The 22,890-nt window shown below is 49.2% G+C and overlaps 2 protein-coding genes across 4 annotated transcripts in view; both read left to right on the plus strand.

Annotated features, from left to right (window-relative positions):
* Positions 1 to 13,946, plus strand: part of cand1 (cullin-associated and neddylation-dissociated 1) — a 39,180-nt gene extending 25,234 nt beyond the window's left edge. Inside the window, exons 6-17 of the mRNA XM_061228974.1 lie at positions 459 to 582; positions 1,339 to 1,595; positions 1,770 to 1,875; positions 1,976 to 2,121; positions 3,296 to 3,588; positions 6,020 to 6,161; positions 7,550 to 9,043; positions 9,951 to 10,046; positions 11,485 to 11,654; positions 11,891 to 12,055; positions 12,784 to 12,891; positions 13,661 to 13,946. Of these exons, the coding sequence (XP_061084958.1) occupies positions 459 to 582; positions 1,339 to 1,595; positions 1,770 to 1,875; positions 1,976 to 2,121; positions 3,296 to 3,588; positions 6,020 to 6,161; positions 7,550 to 9,043; positions 9,951 to 10,046; positions 11,485 to 11,654; positions 11,891 to 12,055; positions 12,784 to 12,891; positions 13,661 to 13,885 (3,326 nt within the window). The 3' untranslated portion in view covers positions 13,886 to 13,946. The remainder of the gene's footprint in view (positions 1 to 458; positions 583 to 1,338; positions 1,596 to 1,769; positions 1,876 to 1,975; positions 2,122 to 3,295; positions 3,589 to 6,019; positions 6,162 to 7,549; positions 9,044 to 9,950; positions 10,047 to 11,484; positions 11,655 to 11,890; positions 12,056 to 12,783; positions 12,892 to 13,660) is intronic.
* A 2,639-nt stretch (positions 13,947 to 16,585) lies between these two features.
* Positions 16,586 to 22,349, plus strand: c19h11orf98 (chromosome 19 C11orf98 homolog). 3 transcript variants are annotated; one of them, XM_061229570.1, is made up of 7 exons: positions 16,586 to 16,661; positions 17,163 to 17,222; positions 18,207 to 18,350; positions 19,146 to 19,239; positions 19,815 to 19,939; positions 20,515 to 20,612; positions 21,739 to 22,349. In XM_061229570.1, the coding sequence occupies exons 3-7, from the start codon at positions 18,286 to 18,288 to the stop codon at positions 21,852 to 21,854; spliced, it is 498 nt and encodes a 165-aa protein (XP_061085554.1). In that variant the 5' UTR covers positions 16,586 to 16,661; positions 17,163 to 17,222; positions 18,207 to 18,285; the 3' UTR covers positions 21,855 to 22,349. The 3 variants fall into 3 exon arrangements, with proteins under 3 accessions (XP_061085554.1, XP_061085557.1, XP_061085555.1); XM_061229573.1 differs by having other exon boundaries at positions 16,589 to 16,661; positions 18,207 to 18,424; XM_061229571.1 differs by having other exon boundaries at positions 16,590 to 16,661; positions 18,207 to 18,424; positions 19,118 to 19,239.
* The last annotated feature ends 541 nt before the right edge of the window (positions 22,350 to 22,890 follow it).

Below are 22,890 nucleotides of genomic sequence, written 5' to 3' on the forward strand. Positions count from 1 at the left end.
GCAGAGCTGCACCAATGCAACACTTTACCATGTGATCAGGGCTCACCTTTTACCGATGTCACCTGTGAAATGAGTGAAAAGCAAAAGGTTTATAAAGTGTGTGTGTGTGTGTGTGTGTGTGTGTGTGTGTGTGTGTGTGTGAGAGTGTGTGTGAGAGTGTGTGTGAGAGTGTGTGTGAGAGTGTGTGTGAGAGTGTGTGTGAGAGTGTGTGTGAGAGTGTGTGAGAGAGTGTGTGAGAGAGTGTGTGAGAGAGTGTGTGAGAGAGTGTGTGAGAGAGTGTGTGAGAGAGTGTGTGAGAGAGTGTGTGAGAGAGTGTGAGTGTGAGTGTGAGTGTGAGTGTGAGTGTGAGTGTGAGTGTGAGTGTGAGTGTGAGTGTGAGTGTGAGTGTGAGAGTGTGTGCGGTGATGAAGGTGATGACGAGGATCTCACACTGGTCTGGTCTGTGCTGGTTCCCCCAGGCTCGGCCCTGGCTGCCAGCGTGTGTAAGAAGATCACGGGCCGCCTCACCAGCGCCATCGCCAAGCAGGAGGACGTCTCCGTGCAGCTGGAGGCCCTGGACATCATGGCCGACATGCTGTGCAGGTGGGGAGAGCGACTGTAGCACAGCTATAGCACAGGGTCTGACTGTAGCACAGCTATAGCACAGCTATAGCACAGGGTATAACTGTAGCACAGCTATAGCACAGGGTCTGACTGTAGCACAGCTATAGCACAGGGTCTGACTGTAGCACAGCTATAGCACAGGGTATAACTGTAGCACAGCTATAGCACAGGGTCTGACTGTAGCACAGCTATAGCACAGGGTCTGACTGTAGCACAGCTATAGCACAGGGTCTGACTGTAGCACAGCTATAGCACAGGCTCTGACTGTAGCACAGCTATAGCACAGGGTCTAACTGTAGCACAGCTATAGCACAGGGTCTGACTGTAGCACAGCTATATAGCACAGGGTCTAACTGTAGCACAGCTATAGCACAGGGTCTGACTGTAGCACAGCTATATAGCACAGGGTCTGACTAGCACAGCTGTAGCACAGGGTATAACTAGCGCAGCTATAGCACAGGGTCTGACTGTAGCACAGGTTTAGCACAGGTTCTGACTGTAGCACAGCTGTAGCACAGGGTATAACTAGCACAGCTATAGCACAGGGTCTGACTGTATCACAGCTATAGCACAGGGTCTAACTGTAGCAAAGTTATAGCACAGGGTCTAACTGTAGCACACCTATAGCACAGGCTCTGACTGTAGCACAGCTATAGCACAGCTCTAACTGCAGCACAGAGGTTTTTTTGAGTGTTGTCTGGGCCCCTCTCAGTGCTGTGTCTCTGCCCCCCTCAGACAGGGGGGCCTGCTGGTGAACTTCCACCCCTCCATCCTGAGCTGCCTGCTGCCCCAGCTGACCAGCCCGCGCCTGGCGGTGAGGAAGAGGACCATCATCGCCCTCGGACACCTGGTCATGAGCTGCGGCAACCTGGTGTTCGTGGACCTGATCGAGCACCTGCTGTCGGAGCTGTCCAAGAACGACTCCATGTCCACCACGCGCACCTACATCCAGTGCATCGCCGCCATCAGCCGGCAGGCTGGGCACCGCATCGGTGAGCCTGCGCTCCGACCTGGGCCCACGGAGGGCCCACAGAGGGGCCCACAGAGGGCCCACGGAGGGGCCTCCGTGTCAGACCTGTGTTTTCTGCCTGTCGGTTATCCAAAAACAATTTCTTTGACTGGTTGTGTTTGTAAAATGATGGGTTTTTTCCTCACCCGCCCCTCAGGTGAGTACCTGGAGAAGATCATCCCCCTGGTGGTGAAGTTCTGCAACATCGACGATGACGAGCTGCGGGAGTACTGCATCCAGGCCTTCGAGTCGTTCGTCCGGCGGTGCGTGGTGACCTCACTGCTCCTCAATCATCAGTGTGACAAACAATTAGGGTGACTCGGTGACCCCCAAACTGAACCTGAGCCCCCCTTCCCTCTGCAGGTGTCCCAAAGAAGTGTACCCCCACGTCCCCACAGTCATCAGCATCTGCCTGACGTACCTGACCTACGACCCCAACTACAACTACGATGACGAGGACGAAGACGAGAACGCCATGGACGCGGACGGAGTGGACGAGGACTACCAGGGTACAGAGAGCCCGCCGCCGTGAACACCCTTACCGCCATTACCACCATCTCACCCTCCCTCTGTGCTCTCCTGAGCCCCCATTACAGCCGTCTCACCCTCCCACCCGCTGGGCTCTCCTGAGCCCCCTCCAGCTCCCTCTGCCAGTCCTGCCCTCTGCAGCTGGCCATCATCTTCAGTTGTTAAAATCTTAACGAGTTGGAGATTTGCCCGAGTCCTCGAGAGATTTAAACCCTCATCTCTCTCTCCTTCCGAAGGTTCTGTAAACAAGCGAGTTAACAGTCCGCTGAATGTGAAGGCACTCCTAGCCAAGGGCAACAACGTTATTTTGAATTTGAGGGTTGCGTCGCCAGAGAATGTTGTCACATTAAGGCTTGGAGGCCTTAGCTTTCCCACACCTCTGTGCACCTCTCCCAGGTACTATACGAGTGAACTAGCCGAGCTACACGAACAACGTGTGCGCCCATTTCCCTCTTTCACTTGCCTCCGGCTCCCAGAATGCATTGCAAAGTATGTCTGTATGTTGTCTGAGATGCTTCTGTAAGGGTTCATGGGAATTGTATTGCAATTGCCCAATTTGCTGTGGAATTTTCCTCCTGACAAATTTCGCCCTGGCTTCCTGTGCCTAACTGTGCCCCCCCTTAGTCTCGTTAAAACACAGCTGAGCTTTGAGCTCTTGGCAGATATCAGAAAATTGATCTGCCAGCCCAGCAAACCGCCGTTTCCTCAGGAGAGATAAAGTCTGTGTCGTGAGAGACGGCGCGTGTGGAGCTGCAACGCGCCGTCCCCGTTAGGAACGGCCGGCGGCTTCCACTTTCCTCTGCTCGTTTCGGCCAATGAGGGACGGGCCCTGTGCGGGGGCGGGTCAGCGTCCGTGCCAGGGCTCGTTAGACGCAGCTGGGGCGCTCTGACCCCCCTGTCTCTCTGATGTACTCAGGCTGCTCACCTGGAAATACACTCCCGGTGTTTCAGTCACAGGTGGCTGCGTTTGCTCTTTTATAAACGGTCTGAAGTTTGACTGAGGATTTTGTATTCCCTGTTTTGTTTAGTCGGTCGGTTTAGTTAGTCGGCTTTATGAAAGTGCTGCACAGATCCTCACTCAAACTGGCCCTCGCCTCAGCCACGTGAGCGCCGATTGGTCCGTTGAAGTCCCCTCTCTCCCCTGATTGGCCGCAGGCAGCGATGACGAGTACAGCGATGATGATGACATGAGCTGGAAGGTGCGGCGGGCGGCGGCTAAGTGTCTGGACGCCGTGGTGAGCACGCGGCACGAGATGCTGCCCGAGTTCTACCGCACCGTGTCGCCCGCCCTGATTGGCCGCTTCAAGGAGCGCGAGGAGAACGTGAAGGCGGACGTGTTCCACGCGTACCTGTCCCTCCTGAAGCAGACCCGCCCCGCCCAGAGCTGGCTGTGTGACCCCGACGCCATGGAGCAGGGCGATACCCCCCTCACCATGCTGCAGAGCCAGGTACTGTACCCCATATACACTATACACCATATACACTATACCCCATATACACTATACCCCCTCACCATGCTGCAGAGCCAGGTACTGTACCCCATATACACTATACACCATATACACTATACCCCATATACACTATACCCCCTCACCATGCTGCAGAGCCAGGTACTGTACCCCATATACACTATACACTATACCCCATATACACTATACACTATACCCCATATACACTATACACCATATACACTATACCCCCTCACCATGCTGCAGAGCCAGGTACTGTACACTATACACTATACACTATACCCCCTCACCATGCTGCAGAGCCAGGTACTGTACACTATACACTATACCCCCTCACCATGCTGCAGAGCCAGGTACTACACACTATACACTATACCCCATATACACTATACCCCCCTCACCATGCTGCAGAGCCAGGTACTGTACACTATACCCCATATACACTATACCCCCCCTCACCATGCTGCAGAGCCAGGTACTGTACACTATACCCCATATACACTATACCCCCCTCACCATGCTGCAGAGCCAGGTACTGTACACTATACACTATACCCCATATACACTATACCCCCTCACCATGCTGCAGAGCCAGGTACTGTACCCCATATACACTATACACTATACCCCATATACACTATACACCATATACACTATACCCCCCTCACCATGCTGCAGAGCCAGGTACTGTACACTATACCCCATATACACTATACACCATATACACTATACCCACTCACCATGCTGCAGAGCCAGGTACTACACACTATACACCATATACACTGTACCCCATATACACTGTACCCCGCTCACCATGCTGCAGAGCCAGGTACTGTACACTATACACTATACCCCATATACATTATACCCCCCCCCCCTCACCATGCTGCAGAGCCAGGTACTGTACACTATACACTATACCCCATATACACTATACCCCCCCCTCACCATGCTGCAGAGCCAGGTACTGTACACTATACACTATACCCCATATACACTATACCCCCCCCTCACCATGTTGCAGAGCCAGGTACTGTACACTACACACCATATACACTATACCCACTCACCATGCTGCAGAGCCAGGTACTACACACTGCACACTATACACCATATACACTATACCCCCCTATACACTATATACACTATACCCCCTCACCATGCTGCAGAGCCAGGTACTGTACACTACACACTATACCCCATATACACTATACCCCCTCACCATGCTGCAGAGCCTGGTACTGTACCCCATATACACTATACCCCCCTATACACCATGTACACTATACCACCTCACCATGCTGCAGAGCCAGGTACTGTACACTATACACCATATACACTATACCCCCTCACCATGCTGCAGAGCCAGGTACTACACACTGCACACTACACACTATACACCATATACACTATACCACCTCACCATGCTGCAGAGCCAGGTACTGTACACTACACATTATACCCCATATACACTATACCCCCTCACCATGCTTCAGAGCCTGGTACTGTACCCCATATACACGATACCCCCCTATACACCTTATACACTATACCCCACTCACCATGCTGCAGAGCCAGGTACTGTACACTATACACTATACCCCATATACACTATACCCCCTCACCATGCTGCAGAGCCAGGTACTGTACACTACACACTACCCCATATACACTATACACCACATACAATATACCCCCTCACCATGCTGCAGAGCCAGGTACTGTACACTACACACTATACCCCATATACACTATACCCCCTCACCATGCTGCAGAGCCAGGTACTATACACCATATACACGATACCCCCTCACTATGCTGCAGAGCCAGGTACTACACCCTATACGCCATATACACTATACCCAGCTCACCATGCTGCAGAGCCAGGTACTACACACTACACACTATACGCCATATACACTATACCCCCTCACCATGCTGCAGAGCCAGGTACTACACACTATACGCCATATACACTATACCCCCCTCACCATGCTGCAGAGCCAGGTACTACACACTATACGCCATATACACTATACCCAGCTCACCATGCTGCAGAGCCAGGTAATGTACACTATACCCCATATACACTATACCCCCTCACCATGCTGAAGAGCCAGGTACTATACACTATTACCCCCCTCACCATGCTGCAGAGCCAGAGACACTGTACACTATACACCATATACAATAGACACACACACTATACCCCCTCACCGTGCTGAAGAGCCACTATACACTATTGACAGGTGCGGTGTGGGTTGAGGAGGCTGGGTGATTGACAGGTGCAGTGTGTGGTTCAGGAGGCTGGGTGATTGACAGGTGCAGTGTGTGGTTCAGGAGGCTGGGTGATTCACAGGTGCAGTGTGTGGTTCAGGAGGCTGGGTGATTGACAGCTGTGTCTCTGCAGGTGCCCATGACTGTGAAGGCCCTGCACAAGCAGATGAAGGAGAAGAGTGTGAAGACCCGGCAGTGCTGCTTCAACATGCTGACAGAGCTGGTCAACGTGCTGCCTGGGGCTCTGACCCAGCACATACCCGTGCTGGTCCCGGGTACGAGTCCCTCATACATGCACCCACACTCTCTCTCACACTCACACACGCGCAGACACACACGCACTCGCGCACACACACTCTCTCACACACACGCACGCTCGCTCGCTCACTCACTCGCGCGCACACACACGCACAGACACAGACACAGGCGCTCACACACGCACACACACACACACACACACACACTCTCACACACACACACACACGCACACACACGCACACACACGCAAACACACGCACACACACGCACACACACGCACACACACGCACACACACTCTCACACACAGACACACACACTCACACACTCACACACACACACACACACACGCTCGCACACGCACACACACACACACACTCGTTACTCTGTTACAACTCCCCAGATTTGAATAAGACTTATCGGGCAACCTACGGCCTAGCTTTGGATAACGCCATCAGCTCAATATCTGGAGTAAATAATATAAGACTTTGTGGGCCTGAACTGGTACCAAAGGCAGATGGAATTCTGGGATGTTCTGTTCATGTTATAAAAAAACGGCCTTGTCTGGCATTGTCAAGCTTTGGGGCGCTGCAATTAGTCGGAAAGAAACTTTCTTAAAAAGTACATCTTTAGCAGTTTAAAAAAAGATTTAAGATGTATTAATCTCTGCTGACTCTGCGAAAGGGGGCTTTCCATTTTTCTTTTGTTGAATCTTTATCAGAAGCGAGTTTTGTGCGGAGGGGATTGGCTCTCTGCAGAACTGACACACAGGCTGCAGGTGCATTTGGCATGAGCTGAGCAGAGCTGAGCAGAGCAGAGCCCTGAACCCTGGGAACACGTCGGGCCCTGAACCCTGGGAATACGTCGGGCCCTGTGGGGTCTGACACGGCTGGGTGTGTTCTGATAAGACGGCACTTTTCTCATTCCTCAGTCTTATGGCCGTTCAGGGCGAGACTCGAACCCCAGGGTGCCAGCGGGTGGATAACGTCCCGCATGGCGTAGTTCTGTTCGGGGGGGGGGGGGGGGGAGTGATTCAATGCTGCTTTAACAGAGTCGAGGCCTGTCCGTATCACAAGTCGTAACTATGACGATAGCCATGTGGGCATCCACGCTGAAGCTGTCATAAAAGCAGACTGGCGTGTGCTGCACCTGACATTTATTCTATCAGGGAGCTTTATTGTGACTCGTGTCCGTGGAGTAGAGGACCTGAAGGCTCCCGTTCACAACTGATTACATACTCTCATACTCTCCAGGCTTTTTATGGACCTTCACTGTAGCATATTTCTTTATTGTGCTGCTGTAGCGCTTTAGAACAGGGCTGTAACGCAGGTTTTATGGATGATAGCGGTGAGTATCTGCTGTTAGACGGGACGCCGTTTCTAATCGGTGTGGTTCCTCCGTCCGCAGGCATCATCTTCTCTCTGAACGACAAGTCGAGCTCCTCCAACCTGAAGATCGACGCGCTGTCGTGTCTGTACGTGATCCTGTGCAACCACCAGCCGCAGGTGTTCCACGCGCACGTGCAGGCCCTGGTGCCGCCCGTGGTGGCCTGCGTGGGAGACCCCTTCTACAAGATCACGTCGGAGGCCCTGCTGGTGACGCAGCAGCTGGTGCGCGTGATCCGGCCGCTGGACCAGCCCGACGCCTTCGACGCCTCGCCCTACATCCAGGACCTGTTCTCCTGCACCGTGCGCCGGCTCAAAGCCGCCGACATCGACCAGGAGGTGAAGGAGCGCGCCATCTCCTGCATGGGCCAGGTGATCTGCAACCTGGGCGACAGCCTTGGGTCGGACCTGCCGCCCACGCTGCAGATCTTCCTGGAGCGCCTGAGGAACGAGATCACGCGGCTCACCACGGTGAAGGCGCTGACGCTGATCGCCGGCTCCCCGCTGCGCATCGACCTGCGGCCCGTTCTGGGCGACGCCGTGCCCATCCTGGCCTCCTTCCTGCGCAAGAACCAGCGGGCGCTGAAGCTGAGCACGCTGGCGGCGCTCGACATCCTGGTGAAGAGCTACGGCGACGCGGCCACGCCCGCCATGATCGACGCCGTGCTGGCCGAGCTGCCCCCGCTCATCAGCGAGAGCGACATGCACGTGTCCCAGATGGCCATCGGCTTCCTCACCACGCTGGCCACCGCGCACCCCGACTCCCTGTCCAAGATCAGCGGCGCCATCCTGCCCGAGCTCATCGCCCTGGTGCGCTCGCCCCTCCTGCAGGGCGGCGCCCTCTGCGCCATGCTGGACTTCTTCCAGGCGCTGGTCTCCACGGGGACGGCGGGGCTGGGCTACATGGACCTGCTGCGCATGCTGACGGGCCCCGTGTACGCGCAGAGCGCCACGCTGGCGCACAAGCAGTCCTACTACTCCATCGCCAAGTGCGTGGCCGCGCTGACGCGCGCCTGCCCCCGCGAGGGCCCGGCCGTGGTGGGCCAGTTCATCCAGGACGTGAAGAACTCGCGCTCCACCGACTCCATCCGGCTGCTGGCGCTGCTGTCCCTGGGCGAGGTGGGCCACCACGTGGACCTGAGCGGCCAGCCCGAGCTCAAGGCCGTCATCCTGGACGCCTTCTCGTCCGCCAGCGAGGAGGTGAAGTCGGCGGCCTCGTACGCGCTGGGCAGCATCAGCGTGGGGAACCTGCCCGAGTACCTGCCCTTCGTGCTGCAGGAGATCTCGGGCCAGCCCAAGCGGCAGTACCTGCTGCTGCACTCGCTGAAGGAGATCATCGGCTCGGCCGCCGTGGCCGGCCTGCGGCCCTACGTGGAGAGCGTGTGGGCGCTGCTGCTCAAGCACTGCGAGTGCACGGAGGAGGGCACGCGCAACGTGGTGGCCGAGTGTCTGGGCAAGCTCACGCTCATCGACCCCGAGACCCTGCTGCCCCGCCTCAAAGGGTACCTGCTGTCAGGTGGGCCTGCCTGTCTGCCTGTGCGTCTGTCCGTCTGTCAGTCTGTCTGCCTGCCCCTCTGCGTGTCTGACTGTCTGTGCGTCTGTCTGCCTGTCTCTGCGTCTGTCTGCGTCTGTCTGCGTCTGTCTGCGTCTGTCTGCGTCTGTCTGCGTCTGTCTGCGTCTGTCTGCGTCTGTCTGCGTCTGTCTGCGTCTGTCTGTCCGCTCCTGCTCACACCGCCCCTCCACACACCGCCCCTCCACACACCTGGGTCAAATACGGAATTGTTTTGGATTCAACTACTTGTCTACGCTTTACTGAGCTTGCCTGGTGTATTGGAACTTATGAAATACTCTCCAAAAAGTTCAAACCCGGCCTTCTGGTCCTCTTGGTTGGCTCAGTTGCTCCAGGCAAGATCATTCGAGCAGTATCCAAGCAGAGTCCAAAACGGTTATGCATTTGACTCGGTTCTGCCACTCGGACACACCTGTTTGCCAGTTTGCACTCATTGCAAGGCAGAACTTTCATGATGATGCTTTTAGTCGAGGTTCTGAGCTGAAGCAGCTTTTTTACGAAGACGATTCGGCACTTTGTGAGCCGCTCTGAATCAGGAAGTGATGTCACTGTTCTGTTAGCCGAGTCAGCAGATCTGCAGTTAATAGCGGCTCTGATAAAGAGTGTAGAAGCAGCGCTGGGGATGGGAGCGTGCAGATACCATCTATTGGTTCCTCTCGGGAGATTAATGGGGGGATGTTAACTGCGGTCCGTGACTCACACTCAGGGCCTGGGGTTTCACAGATACTTCATCCCCCTGCTCTATATACACCAGACTATTTTTAGCAGGTATTGTGCGAGTGAGATTAACGGTGTGCTGGAATGCCATTGGCTCGTGCAGCAGCCTATAGAGACGCGTGTTTCTGCCCTGCAGGGTCCTCCTACGCCAGGAGCTCCGTGGTGACGGCGGTGAAGTTCACCATTTCTGACCACCCACAGACCATCGACCCTCTGCTCAAGAACTGCATAGGTGAGCCCCCTTCCCCTTCATTAATCCACCTAATACTGGAGATGAGCTACAGTAATACACCTAATACACACTGGAGATGAGCTACAGTAATACACCTAATACTGGAGATGAGCTACAGTAATACACCTAATACACACTGGAGATGAGCTACAGTAATACACCTAATACTGGAGATGAGCTACAGTAATACACCTAATACACACTGGAGATGAGCTACAGTAATACACCTAATACTGGAGATGAGCTACAGTAATACACCTAATACTGGAGATGAGCTACAGTAATCCACCTAATACTGGAGATGATCTACAGTAATCCACCTAATACACACTGGAGATGAGCTACAGTAATACACCTAATACTGGAGATGAGCTACAGTAATACACCTAATACACACTGGAGATGAGCTACAGTAATACACCTAATACTGGAGATGAGCTACAGTAATACACCTAATACTGGAGATGAGCTACAGTAATCCACCTAATACTGGAGATGATCTACAGTAATCCACCTAATACACACTGGAGATGAGCTACAGTAATACACCTAATACTGGAGATGAGCTACAGTAATACACCTAATACTGGAGATGAGCTACAGTAATACACCTAATACTGGAGATGAGCTACAGTAATACACCTAATACTGGAGATGAGCTACAGTAATCCACCTAATACTGGAGATGAGCTACAGTAATCCACCTAATACTGGAGATGAGCTACAGTAATCCACCTAATACTGGAGATGATCTACAGTAATCCACCTAATACACACTGGAGATGAGCTACAGTAATACACCTAATACTGGAGATGATCTACAGTAATACACCTAATACACACTGGAGATGATCTACAGTAATACACCTAATACACACTGGAGATGAGCTACAGTAATACACCTAATACACACTGGAGATGATCTACAGTAATACACCTAATACACACTGGAGATGAGCTACAGTAATACACCTAATACACACTGGAGATGAGCTACAGTAATACACCTAATACACACTGGAGATGAGCTACAGTAATACACCTAATACACACTGGAGATGAGCTACAGTAATACACCTAATACACACTGGAGATGATCTACAGTAATACACCTAATACACACTGGAGATGATCTACAGTAATACACCTAATACACACTGGAGATGATTTACAGTAATACACCAAATACACACTGGAGATGATCTACAGTAATACACCTAATACACACTGGAGATGATCTACAGTAATACACCTAATACACACTGGAGATCTACTGGGGTAATCCACTGGAGATCTACTGGGGTAATCCACCTAATACATACTGGAGATCTACTGGGGTCATCCGCCTAACACCCACTGGAGATCTACTGGGGTAGCCCACCTAACACCCACTGGAGATCTACTGGGGTAACCCACCAAACACTGTCCTTCGTCCTAGGCGACTTCCTGAAGACGTTGGAAGACCCAGACCTGAACGTGCGGCGGGTTGCCCTGGTGACGTTTAACTCCGCAGCGCACAACAAGCCCTCGCTGATCCGGGACCTGCTGGACACGGTTCTGCCACACCTGTACAACGAGACCAAAGTGCGCAAGGAGCTGATCCGAGAGGCGAGTCCTCCTTCTCCTCCTCTTCCTCCTCTTCCTCTCAGGGTTCAGTCCTGAAGGTGGCCTGGCCGTTCCAGTGCAGGTCCCACACTGTTCTCAACCTCTCTGACGCCATGTGCAAATGTTCTTGGCATCCTGCAAAAACACATTCTCAGTGCATCTCCCCTGGTTAAATAAAGGACTAAAGAGGCTGTGTTATAGTTGTTGTTTGGTGACGGCCGTGTTGTCTGGCCCTGCAGGTGGAGATGGGACCCTTCAAACACACGGTGGACGACGGGCTGGACATTCGCAAGGCCGCGTTCGAGTGCATGTACACCCTTCTCGACAGCTGCCTGGACCGGCTAGACATCTTCGAGTTCCTCAACCACGTGGAGGACGGGCTAAAGGACCACTACGACATCAAGGTGCACCTCACGACTGCAACGAAGGGTGTTAATCCAGAGAACCTGGACCACACTGAGCTGTGTTAATCTACACAATCGATTTTAAATGAAACTGACTGTCCCCATTTCAGGGGACCAAAAGTAATTGGACAGTTTTACTTCTCAGCTGCTTCTCATTAGTCCTGGTATCGGAAAGCTTTCAGTATCTAGTCTTGATTCTAGGCTTTTGATCACCTTTGGAGTCTGTTACTGGTGTTTGTCAGCTTGTGGCCCAGAGTTGTGCCAGTGACAGTCAAGGAAGCCATTATGAGGCAGAGAAATAAGAAGAAAAAACAGTCAGAGATCCAGGCCACAACAATAAACCTACCAAAATAAAACTTTTGGAAATTCGTTAAGAAGAGAGCACTGGTTAGCTCTGTATTTGAGTTGTCAGTTGACGAGCAAGGGGGTTTGTGTGTTGTGTAGTGAAGGGGTTTGTGTGTTGTTGAGTGAGGGGGTTTGTGTGTTTAGTGAGGGGGTTTGTCAGTTGTTTAGCGAGGGGGTTTGTGCATTGTTTAGTGAGGGGGTTTGTCAGTTGTTTAGTGAGGGGGGTTTGTGTGTTTAGTGAGGGGGTGTGTGTGTTGTTTAGTGAGGGTGTGTGTGTGTTGTGTAGTGAGGGGGTGTGTGTGTTGTTTAGTGAGGGTGTGTGTGTGTTGTGTAGTGAGGGGGTGTGTGTGTTGTTTAGTGAGGGGGTGTGTGTGTTTCTCCAGATGCTGACGTTCCTGATGCTGGCCAGGCTGTCCTCTCTGTGCCCCAGCGCTGTGCTGCAGAGGCTGGACCGGCTTGTGGAGCCACTGCGGGCCACCTGCACCACAAAGGTACTGCACCTGCTCTCACCTGCTGCCTTACCTTTACCTGCTCTCACCTGCTGCCTTACCTGTACCTTTACCTGCTCTCACCTGCTGCCTTACCTGTACCTTTACCTGCTCTCACCTGCTGCCTTACCTGTACCTTTACCTGCTCTCACCTGCTGCCTTACCTGTACCTTTACCTTTACCTGCTCTCACCTGCTGCCTTACCTGTACCTTTACCTTTACCTGCTCTCACCTGCTGCCTTACCTGCACCTGTACCTGCTTTCACCTGCTGCCTTACCTGCACCTGCTCTCACCTGCTGCCTTACCTGTATCTTTACCTGCTCTTCCCTGCTGCCTTACCTGTACCTTTACCTGTACCTGCTCTCACCTGCTGCCTTACCTGTATCTACCTGCTCTTCCCTGCTGCCTTACCTTTACCTGCACCTGCTCTCACCTGCTGCCTTACCTTTACCTGCTCTTACCTGCTGCCTTACCTTTACCTGCTCTTACCTGCTGCCTTACCTGTGCCTGCGACTTAAACTATCTATATCTGCTTTATGAAGTTATATGAATAAGTTGCAAATGAAATAAACATTGTGTGTGTGTGTGTACGTGTGTGTACGTGTGTGTACGTGTGTGTACGTGTGTGTACGTGTGTGTACGTGTGTGTGTGTCTGTGTGTCTGTGTGTGTGTGTGTACGTACGTGTGTACGTACGTGTGTGTGTACGTGTGTGTGTGTGTGTGTGTCTGTGTGTATGTACATGTGTACGTGTGCGTGTGTGTGCGCTCAGGTCAAGGCGAACTCGGTGAAGCAGGAGTTTGAGAAGCAGGACGAGCTGAAGAGGTCGGCCATGCGGGCGGTGGTGGCCCTGCTCACCATCCCAGAGGCGGAGAAGAGCCCCCTGATGAGCGAGTTCCAGTCGCAGATCAGCTCCAACCCCGAGCTGGCCGCCATCTTCGACAGCATCCAGAAGGACTCCAGCTCGGCCAACATGGAGTCCATGGACACCAGCTAGAGCCGCGCTCTGAACCCAACGTCAATAATCTAAAAAAAATAAACAACCCAGGCCACCTGTTTATCGTTCCACGCATTGCACTGAAACTACAGTTTAAAAAAAAACAAAAAACTAAAAAATATATAATAATGGGGGGGGGATATAAAGGCAAAAAAAAAGAAAAAAAGAAAAGAATTTAAAAAGAAAAACATTCTTAAAGCTCCAATGGCTTATCACGGTGTTCTTCTTTCTGCATAAAAAAGAAACCACACGGTATGTTTGGCTACGTGTTCATGGTCACTTTTTTTTTTTTTGTCTAGTGTTTATAATTCCATAAAGTACAGCGGTACTTCCACCCGCCGTTCGGACCGCGCGGTCGGTGGCGGGAGAGCGTTTAGCTGAGAGAGGTCAGTTCCCGGGGCTAAGGGACGGGCCTTTCCCCTCAGAACATTCGAGACGTTTCAGTGACCGGCATTGGAGTGAAATCCAATCATAGGAATGTGCAGGTAGGGTTGAAAAAAATAATATTCCAAGTTTGTTGTTGCAGAAGCAATTCTTATTTTTCTTCTTTTGGAAATATTTCTTTCTCGGTTTGCCATGCCGTTTGCAGCAGGTTGTTGTGGGATGGGGGGTGGGGGGGGGGGTTTGAGTCTAATTTCTGCCTTATCCTTCGGTGTTTTGAGAGACGGGCGGGCAGCTTGGGACCCAGTGAATGTGTGGTGTGTGAGCTTATATTGGGCTGGGCCAGGGTGAGCCTCTAACCTCGTTTGTTCAAACGAGTGAGTTACGTTGAAAATGTACTGTCCGATTTCTAACTTTTTTTTATTTTTTATTTTTTTTTATTTTTGCAAGGAGCCCCCGGCGTTTCTTCCTGGTTAAAGCATGTACAGTGTGCGCCGCCACCATTAGTATTACTTCTTTTAGTATTAGCCTTCTTTTCTACTGGACGTGTCCGTGGCTCATGCGTCGAAATGGGCAAGCCTGGGGGACCTCCACGCAGGGCTGGGGGGGAGCCGGGTGGCGTCTGAAGGGGGCTCAGTCACGCCAGGGTGACGGGCCTGAACAACATGGGCTGCTTTTCTCTTCCACGCTCTCACGAAGGTGCGACCGCAGTAAAAACTGGCCCTCTCCCGGCAGCAGGGCTTCACGTGTGGTGGAGTTTGTGTCTGGAGATGCGAGGCCGGTCCAGTCACGATACACAACACCGACTACAGGCTACAACAAGCTCCTCTATTGTTTGGGTGGGGGGGAAAGTTGGTCAAACTTGTAGATTTTCACATTTCTGTCCGTCTTTCTCGTGTAGAGCAGAGTGCCATCGCCGTTAGCCCTTTTCCCTGACCTGTAGCGTGGTCCCGGGAAGAGGCCTGGCCTCCTGGCGGCTGGAATGTGGAACTCCAGGTAGCTCCCCTGGCGGGGCGGTGAGGGTTCAGACAGGCTACGGCTGCTTCTGTTTACTTTGTCATTCCTGTGGAGGTGTGTGATGGGACCGAACGTGTGCGGGAGCTGGCTCGGGGTGCTGGGGCCGGTCGGCCTGGCCTCAGCTGTGTGAGAAGTGTGAGGGTGACTCATTTTTCATCTATGAAGAGAACAGAGATTTAAAAAAAACCATCCACTGAGGAGAAATGTCTAATAAAAACTTCTACTTCTGCCTGCCTTCATATCTTTATTTTATTATAAACCCTTTCTGTCACACTGCTCCTGTTCTCAGGGTGACCGTGGTAACGATCCTCCAGTTAAATCACCTGCTGTCACTCAGACGCCTGTCAGCCCTGGAATCTGGAGTACAAGTCTGGGCTCATTCCAATGGATTATTTTTCTCCTTCGGCTTTTTTCTACTCCTAGCTCTGGGGAGCCACTTCTGGGAGAGGCTAGAAAATGTATAATGTATATCCCATATAAAAAAACATTAAATATTTCCATATTTGGTGTAATAACTCAATGTTTGTTTACGCATTTCATCCCTTGTGACCGGTCTTTAATGTCCCCTCTGCTGGGTTTTTAGTAAGGTCAGAAGAAAGGAGGAAAACCTCTGAAGGAACTAAATGGTTGTGAATTAAATTATTTCCCGATCAGGACCAAGAAAAAGGAGAAAAGTGAGAGATTGGAATGAGCCCCACAGGCCACCGTACACATATCATGTGAACTGGATTTCATTTTGTTTTGGGGGTAATTCAGGTCATTCTTTGATCCAGGGCAAAAATTAATATGAATATTATTAATAGCTCTATGAAGCAGCTGCATTAATGAAATGCACTCTGGTGACCATGGAGGGGAGCTTCAAGAAAGTAATAATCAAGGCCTTAATCAAAATGGCTCAGCACTTTTGTAGGATTATTTCATAATTGAGCATGAGCTTTAATGCATCTCTTTAGCTGAATTTCATGCAACTCATTTTTTGGCTTTAGTCAGAGCAAATATTGCATAAGACTCGAACCCTGGGGTGAAATCTTTCTCAGTGTCTGCCAAGCAGATGAGATCGATTCAGGTGGAGTATTCACCCTAGGAATTGCAGATGGACTTCGTTACCATTTGGTCTTTAATAGATTTTACTAAAATTTACTTTTTCAACATGCAATCCATTTATATAGCTGAATCTGTACCAAACTCGTAAGTATACTGCTTAAGAACAACAGTAGCATCTTAATAGGGAATTGAACCTGCAACTCTTCAGTTTATTGGGGGGGTCTGCGTGCTGGAATTCTTACTAAAATAGATCCACAGGTGAAGTCTATTTCAATCGTAATTACTGAAGCAGTGAAGTTCACACTCAAACGAAACTCTTTTCTGGAAAGAACAGGTGAGTTTATTTTGTATTTATTCTCAAACTTTTGTGGGATTTAACGATAGCTATTGTAATACGAGGTAATGTTTGATTCACCTGTTAACCTGTCGGGCACCCGAATAGATGCAGCCATACACATACCTGTATTTGTGCAAATTGACCGCAGCTGAGAGCAGGTGTACCCGAGTCTCACGAATTAAAACTGAATTATTCGAGAACGTCAGTTTCATGGTGTTTGTTTGTATAACAACCTCCCGTTTAGTAAAGTGTGAAATACTCCGTTTCTCTTGTCACACCAACGCTTTGCTATTATGTACCTATCACTACACTGCATGTGTAAATGCGAGACTAATTAAAGGTAAAGAAGTAACTTCCCAAGCTAGTACCGCAGGCAGTACAGTATCCTTTTTGGTCGTTAAACTGTCGTATAATAACAAAATAACTAAAAATGGTCAATGATCAAGCCATGAAGTTGTCTGTTGCCTTATATACCCGTTACATTTTGCTTATTAACAGGATAGAGGTATTCAAACCTATCCTTGTTCCCTGAGAACGAAGTGGCAGCATTTACTAAAGGTAGGCTTTTTAAATGCAAACAAAGTGAATAATATTTAAATGACTCCAGTAGTAACCGGTTTCTCTCACCGGGTGGAAAGATTTACTAAAGCCAGGCTTTTTAAACAAAAAACGAGTGAAGAATATTTAAATGACTTTATTAATAAATAAAGACGCATTTAATAAAGGGGATTTTTAAACGCAAAATTAGTGAGTATTTAAATTACCAGTAATTACACCTTTCTGCCACGTGGGGCAGGATTTACTAAATGCATGCTTTTTAGCGTAACATTTTTGAAGAATATTTATATGACTCCTGCAATAACTCGTTTCTGCCACGGGGTGGCAGCATTTAATAAAGACTGGATTTTTAAACGCAAAATTAGTGAGCCTTTAAATTACCAGTAATGACACCTTTCTGCCACTGGGGGCAGAATTTACTAAATGCATGCTTTTTAACGTAACATTTTTGAAGAATATTTATATGACGCCTGCAATAACTCGTTTCTGCCACGGGATGGCAGCATTTAATAAAGACGGGATTTTTGAACGCAAAACTTGTGAATATTACATTACTGCAGTAGTAACCTGTTTCTGCCACTAGGTGGCAGGTTTCTAACGCAAAATCTGTGAAGAATTTTTTCATGACTCCTGTAATAACTTTTCTGCCACGGGGTGGCAGCATTTACTAAACGTAGGACACGGAACTTATGAAGCATGTTTAAACTGTCACACTGTTTTTGCTGTTAGTACAACAATTGTTTCCTCATTCTGTGGTGCCAAAAACAATTTAACAGTTGGTTTCGCTTGCCGCCTAAATAATGCGATGCTACTTTAGCTTCATAACATCATGCATCTTTATAAACATGGTTATTGACAGTAATAAACATAAATGTTGCATATTTCAGGCCCAAAAACGCATATGACTTAGTGAATAATTGCTTTTTCCTTCAAATTCCGCTTCTAGCTGCTGCTGACAGTTTTACACTGTCTCTTTGTTACCAGTAACCGGGTGCCCCATACCGCCGTGGTTGTGCATGCCAGCCTGACTCATTAATGGAGTCAGCCTGGCTAAAGAAATAAGATGGTTCTCTCCCTCTCCACCTCTGGAGCATTCTGGTGCAAAATGGCTGCCGTTGCGTCCCCCAGGTGGGTGCAGCACATGGTGGGGGTTGAGGCGACTTTCCCCCTCATCACTGTAAAGTGCTTTGAGTCTCCAACTGGTAAGAAATGTGATTTTTTCATTATTATTATTATTATTATTATTATTATTCCACATTCTCGCCCTGTACCCCTCACACCTGCACATTGGAGGAGACACAACTCATAAATCGCTTTGCGTCACAGCCTGTGGGCCACAATCCATCAATATTATCAAAGACTATTGGAGGACACACAGACACAGACCACATGCAGCAAGTACAACAGATAAGCCTGTGTTTGTGATGCGCACTCTGAAATTCTGTCATGTGGTGTGTATACAGGCTGCACATGCACACAGTATTCTATTATCCCGTGTATACAGGTATACAGATACGCACACGCACACGCACACACACACACACACACACACACACACACACACACACACACAGTGTTCTGTGCTATCCAGTGTTATTTTATAATTATTTTTGACATCTTTTGAGATGTATTCCATTGCAAGTGATCAACAGTTTTTTGATGAAAATGTGGTTCTTGTTTTGTGTTTCAGCTCAAAACCATAAACAATAGTCAATAGTCATGTTCCATTTCTATTTTTTTCAAGATGGACATGATTTATGCCACCCATGTATTCATTATAGTGTATTTCCCCCAAACAACGAAAGACACTCCCTGTCAGATTTTGTAATTGGACAGAACACAAGCGTTGAGTACCTTCGCTGGACTGACACATTTTTAACCCAATGAAAACGCACAGTTGATCGCAACCGTTTAACCAATCAGAATCCAGAACTCGGAGCCGGAAAGGGACGTTGCACGTGTTGAAAGGTTTTCTGCAAGCATGGCTCCTGGCGGAAAGATCAACAGACCCAAAACCGTGAGTTTCTGCTCTTTATTACAAGAGCCTTCCTGTATTGCATTTCACGTCGTTGAATTTACTGCGGGTTAACTGGCAAATAAACAAAACATCTCTTTGTTGGAGTTTAAAAGGCTGTCTTTTGAGCTAGTTCACTGGGTAATTCTTCAAAGATGCCACAGCTAGCACTGAGCGTGTTAGCTTAGCTAGATTCTCACCCTTCATCACATAAGAAGGGAAATTAATTGTACGCAAACGCATTTGTAATATTTCACAACCAAACGATTAGCTACAGATTAAATGCTAAATCACTCCCACTTGCTAGAAATGGCTGACTGATTTGTCAGTCACGGTGTCATAACCACATTTATTTTTCACCTTCGTAGCTATAGTTACTCACTGGGGTGAGCTTCACAACATAAATGTTTAATAGCCAATGGTAACATTCTACGTTCGTACATTTATTTATTTATACTTGTTTAACTTTGCATTGAGTTGGGACTGATGTGAAAGCTATTGAGCGAAGGACGCGACTGCTGTATCATAAATATCGTACACCGCACGTCTTCCGGCGCGTGCTTTCCGTGTTCGTTCAGGATCTGGGGAAGAACCTGTTCAAGCGGCGCCGGGTTCTGAGCCGGGAGAAGAGGCGGAAGCACAAGATCGTGGGAGCGGTGGTGGACAGAGCGATCATCACCGTTCACCACCTGAAGAAGAGAAAGTAGGTGTTCCTCCTTTAGAAAACGCAGCCGGGCACACAAACTCGGAAAGGCTTGCCTTGGGCAGGGGCAGGGCCAGTGCACATTGCCACCCCATTAATAACACAATATTCTCACAATGTTACTGTGATGTTTGTGGTCAGTGTTATAAATTGCAACTACATGGCTATTGTGAGTGTTTTCTGTTGGCTGGGATATTGCCCCAGTGATACCCTATATTACCTCAGATGCTGCTTGAACCGTTTGTAGTTTTAATGTAAATGGTAAATGGAATACAAGCAGATAAGATCTGGAACAGCCTGGACCGAATGCAGTATGTCACAGCACCTGTAGAATCATCCACGTTTTTCTCCCTGCTTGTGCGGTATGAGACAGTCTCAGTGGACATGTTTATGTTGTCCTGGGTGAGGTCTGACAGTGTACGTGTTTGTTGTCTCACGCACGGTCTGGTCTGCAGTGGACATGTTTATATTGTGTCTTATGTGCGGTGTTGTCTCACGCGCGGTCTGGTCTGCAGTGGACATGTTTATATTGTGTCTTATGTGCGGTGTTGTCTGACCCTCGGTCTGGTCTGCAGTTCCAGCGCGCGGGCGAACATCACGCTCTCAGGGAAGAAACGGCGGAAACTGATCAAGCAGCTGCAGCACATGGAGAAGGAGAAAATCGCCGTGGAAGGTACCGTTCCTAACAAACTGGCCACGCCGCTTACTACCTGAGACATCCGAGGAGCTGAGTCTGATCTCTGATGTGATCCTGATTCTAGACGTACAGCTCTATTGTTTATTATTTCAGAGAGGAAAATAATCTTGCAGTCAATACATCATTATTAACACAGACATGAATCACCTCTTAACATCACGGTACCTCATGAGAATGTGTATGTGTGAGTCTGAGTGAGAGTGTGTGTATGTGTGAGTCTGAGTCTGAGTGAGAGTGTGTGTGTATGTGTGAGTCTGAGTGAGAGTGTGTGTGTATGTGTGAGTCTGAGTGAGAGTGTGTGTGTATGTGTGAGTCTGAGTGAGAGTGTGTGTGTATGTGTGAGTCTGAGTGAGAGTGTGTGTGTATGTGTGAGTCTGAGTGAGAGTGTGTGTGTATGTGTGAGTCTGAGTGAGAGTGTGTGTGTATGTGTGAGTCTGAGTGAGAGTGTGTTTGTATGTGTGAGTCTGAGTGAGTGTGTGTGTATGTGTGAGTCTGAGTGTGTGTGTGTGTATGTGTGAGTCTGAGTGAGAGTGTGTGTGTATGTGTGAGTCTGAGTGAGAGTGTGTGTGTATGTGTGAGTCTGAGTGAGAGTGTGTGTGTATGTGTGAGTCTGAGTGAGAGTGTGTGTGTATGTGTGAGTCTGAGTGAGTGTGTGTATGTGTGAGTCTGAGTGAGTGTGTGTTAGGTAGGGGAGCTCTGTGTCTGTGACCAGAGGGGGAGAATGTGGGAAGATGGTTGTGTGGATGGTTGTGTGGATGGTCCGGTTCATCAGCCGTTGTCCTTGCTGTCAGATTGTGGTGGAGATGAGGGTGGGCGGGTAGGGGGGTTGGATGGCTTCTGCAGCTGTGTGGGTGATTTTTCGTAGGTTATTTTGGTTTTTAACTGTAAGCACGGTGTAGTAGCAGATAGAGAAGGACTGGTTTAATTCTGCAGTACAGGAGGAGGATGTTCTGAGAGGGTCTGTCGGTTACAGATGGCTTCTATCAAAGGCTTATCTCCATCTCAAAGAGCCTGAGGGATGCAGGATGTTTTTATGGCAGAAACGATGCCTTTGCTTTACCGTAATTTTAACTTTTTTTTTTCGTTCTTATTTTCTGGGCAGATGTAGCACCTCAGAAGAGTAAGAAAGAGGCGGCGGCTCCTCCTTCCAAACCCGGCAAAAGGAAAAAGGCCCGCGGTCCCCAGGACGTTGAGATGGAAGATCAGGAGGAGGTCTAACGGGACTGTCCTGCACTGGGACTCGCTAACAGGGCTGCCCTTCCCCTGTTCCGGACAATTATACATACACTATTACATTTGAGTTTTGGGTGCGACGTGAGTGTGTTCTGTGTTACAAACATACACAGCTGGGTGTTGTACTGAAGGCGTTGTCAGTGACTGTTTTTCTCAGGAGCACCTCGATGGTGGCGAAGCTTAAGGTTCAGACCTCGTCGTTTCCAGACTAGTTTAGCGTGACGACGCTATGAGGAAGGCCTTCGTGCCACAAACTGCCGAAACAAACAGGATAAAGTATATTTCAGTTGTAGTTAAAATGTCGTCACAAGCCAAAGTGTACTGCACATTAGTCGCAATCATAGAATTCAAATAAAAATGTCAAAATGGCTCATTTTTTACTGTTGTACCAGGACATGATATTAGGACCATTGTGAGTTCAAATTTAGTTGCAACTGTCTACATGTTCCCATGATTTTCATCATTAAATGCTTGTGTTTACTGTGCCTCTGAAGTCATTAATTGTAGCCCTGCTATGTTTTGTCAAGGCCACGTGGACGCATGTCCCCTGGTGATCGTGTCTGGGTGCTGACCGGGGAACTATGCCTTTGTGCTGCCGGTGTTAACTCTTCACAACGTCTGAAAGTACAAATGTGTTCAAACCCACTCTGTGTGTACTGTAATCTAAGCTTGGGCTACATATCATACTTTATGGGTATAATTTTGTAAAGAAATTATGAAATACAAGTAGGCCTATTTGTGATGAGTCACAGTAATTTTAGGACATTATGCAAATTTATTTCGAAAAGGGAATATTAAGCCTGCATATTAAGTCTGATTTAACGTGGGGTGTCCTAACATTGATATTTGTCCTTATTCATGAATTTTCTTGATGTACGAATTTATGCAAGTGCTGATTGTATTTAAGCAATGTGTCCAAGCTGGGTGCCGATTTTTGTGGGGGGGAGGGGGGTTGTTTTGTTGCGCTCCATAGCTGAGAATGGCATAAATAAATATAATATTCTGACTCGTAGCATCGATT

The sequence above is a fragment of the Conger conger genome, chromosome 19, assembly GCF_963514075.1.
Source record: "Conger conger chromosome 19, fConCon1.1, whole genome shotgun sequence".
Taxonomy (NCBI): domain Eukaryota; kingdom Metazoa; phylum Chordata; class Actinopteri; order Anguilliformes; family Congridae; genus Conger; species Conger conger.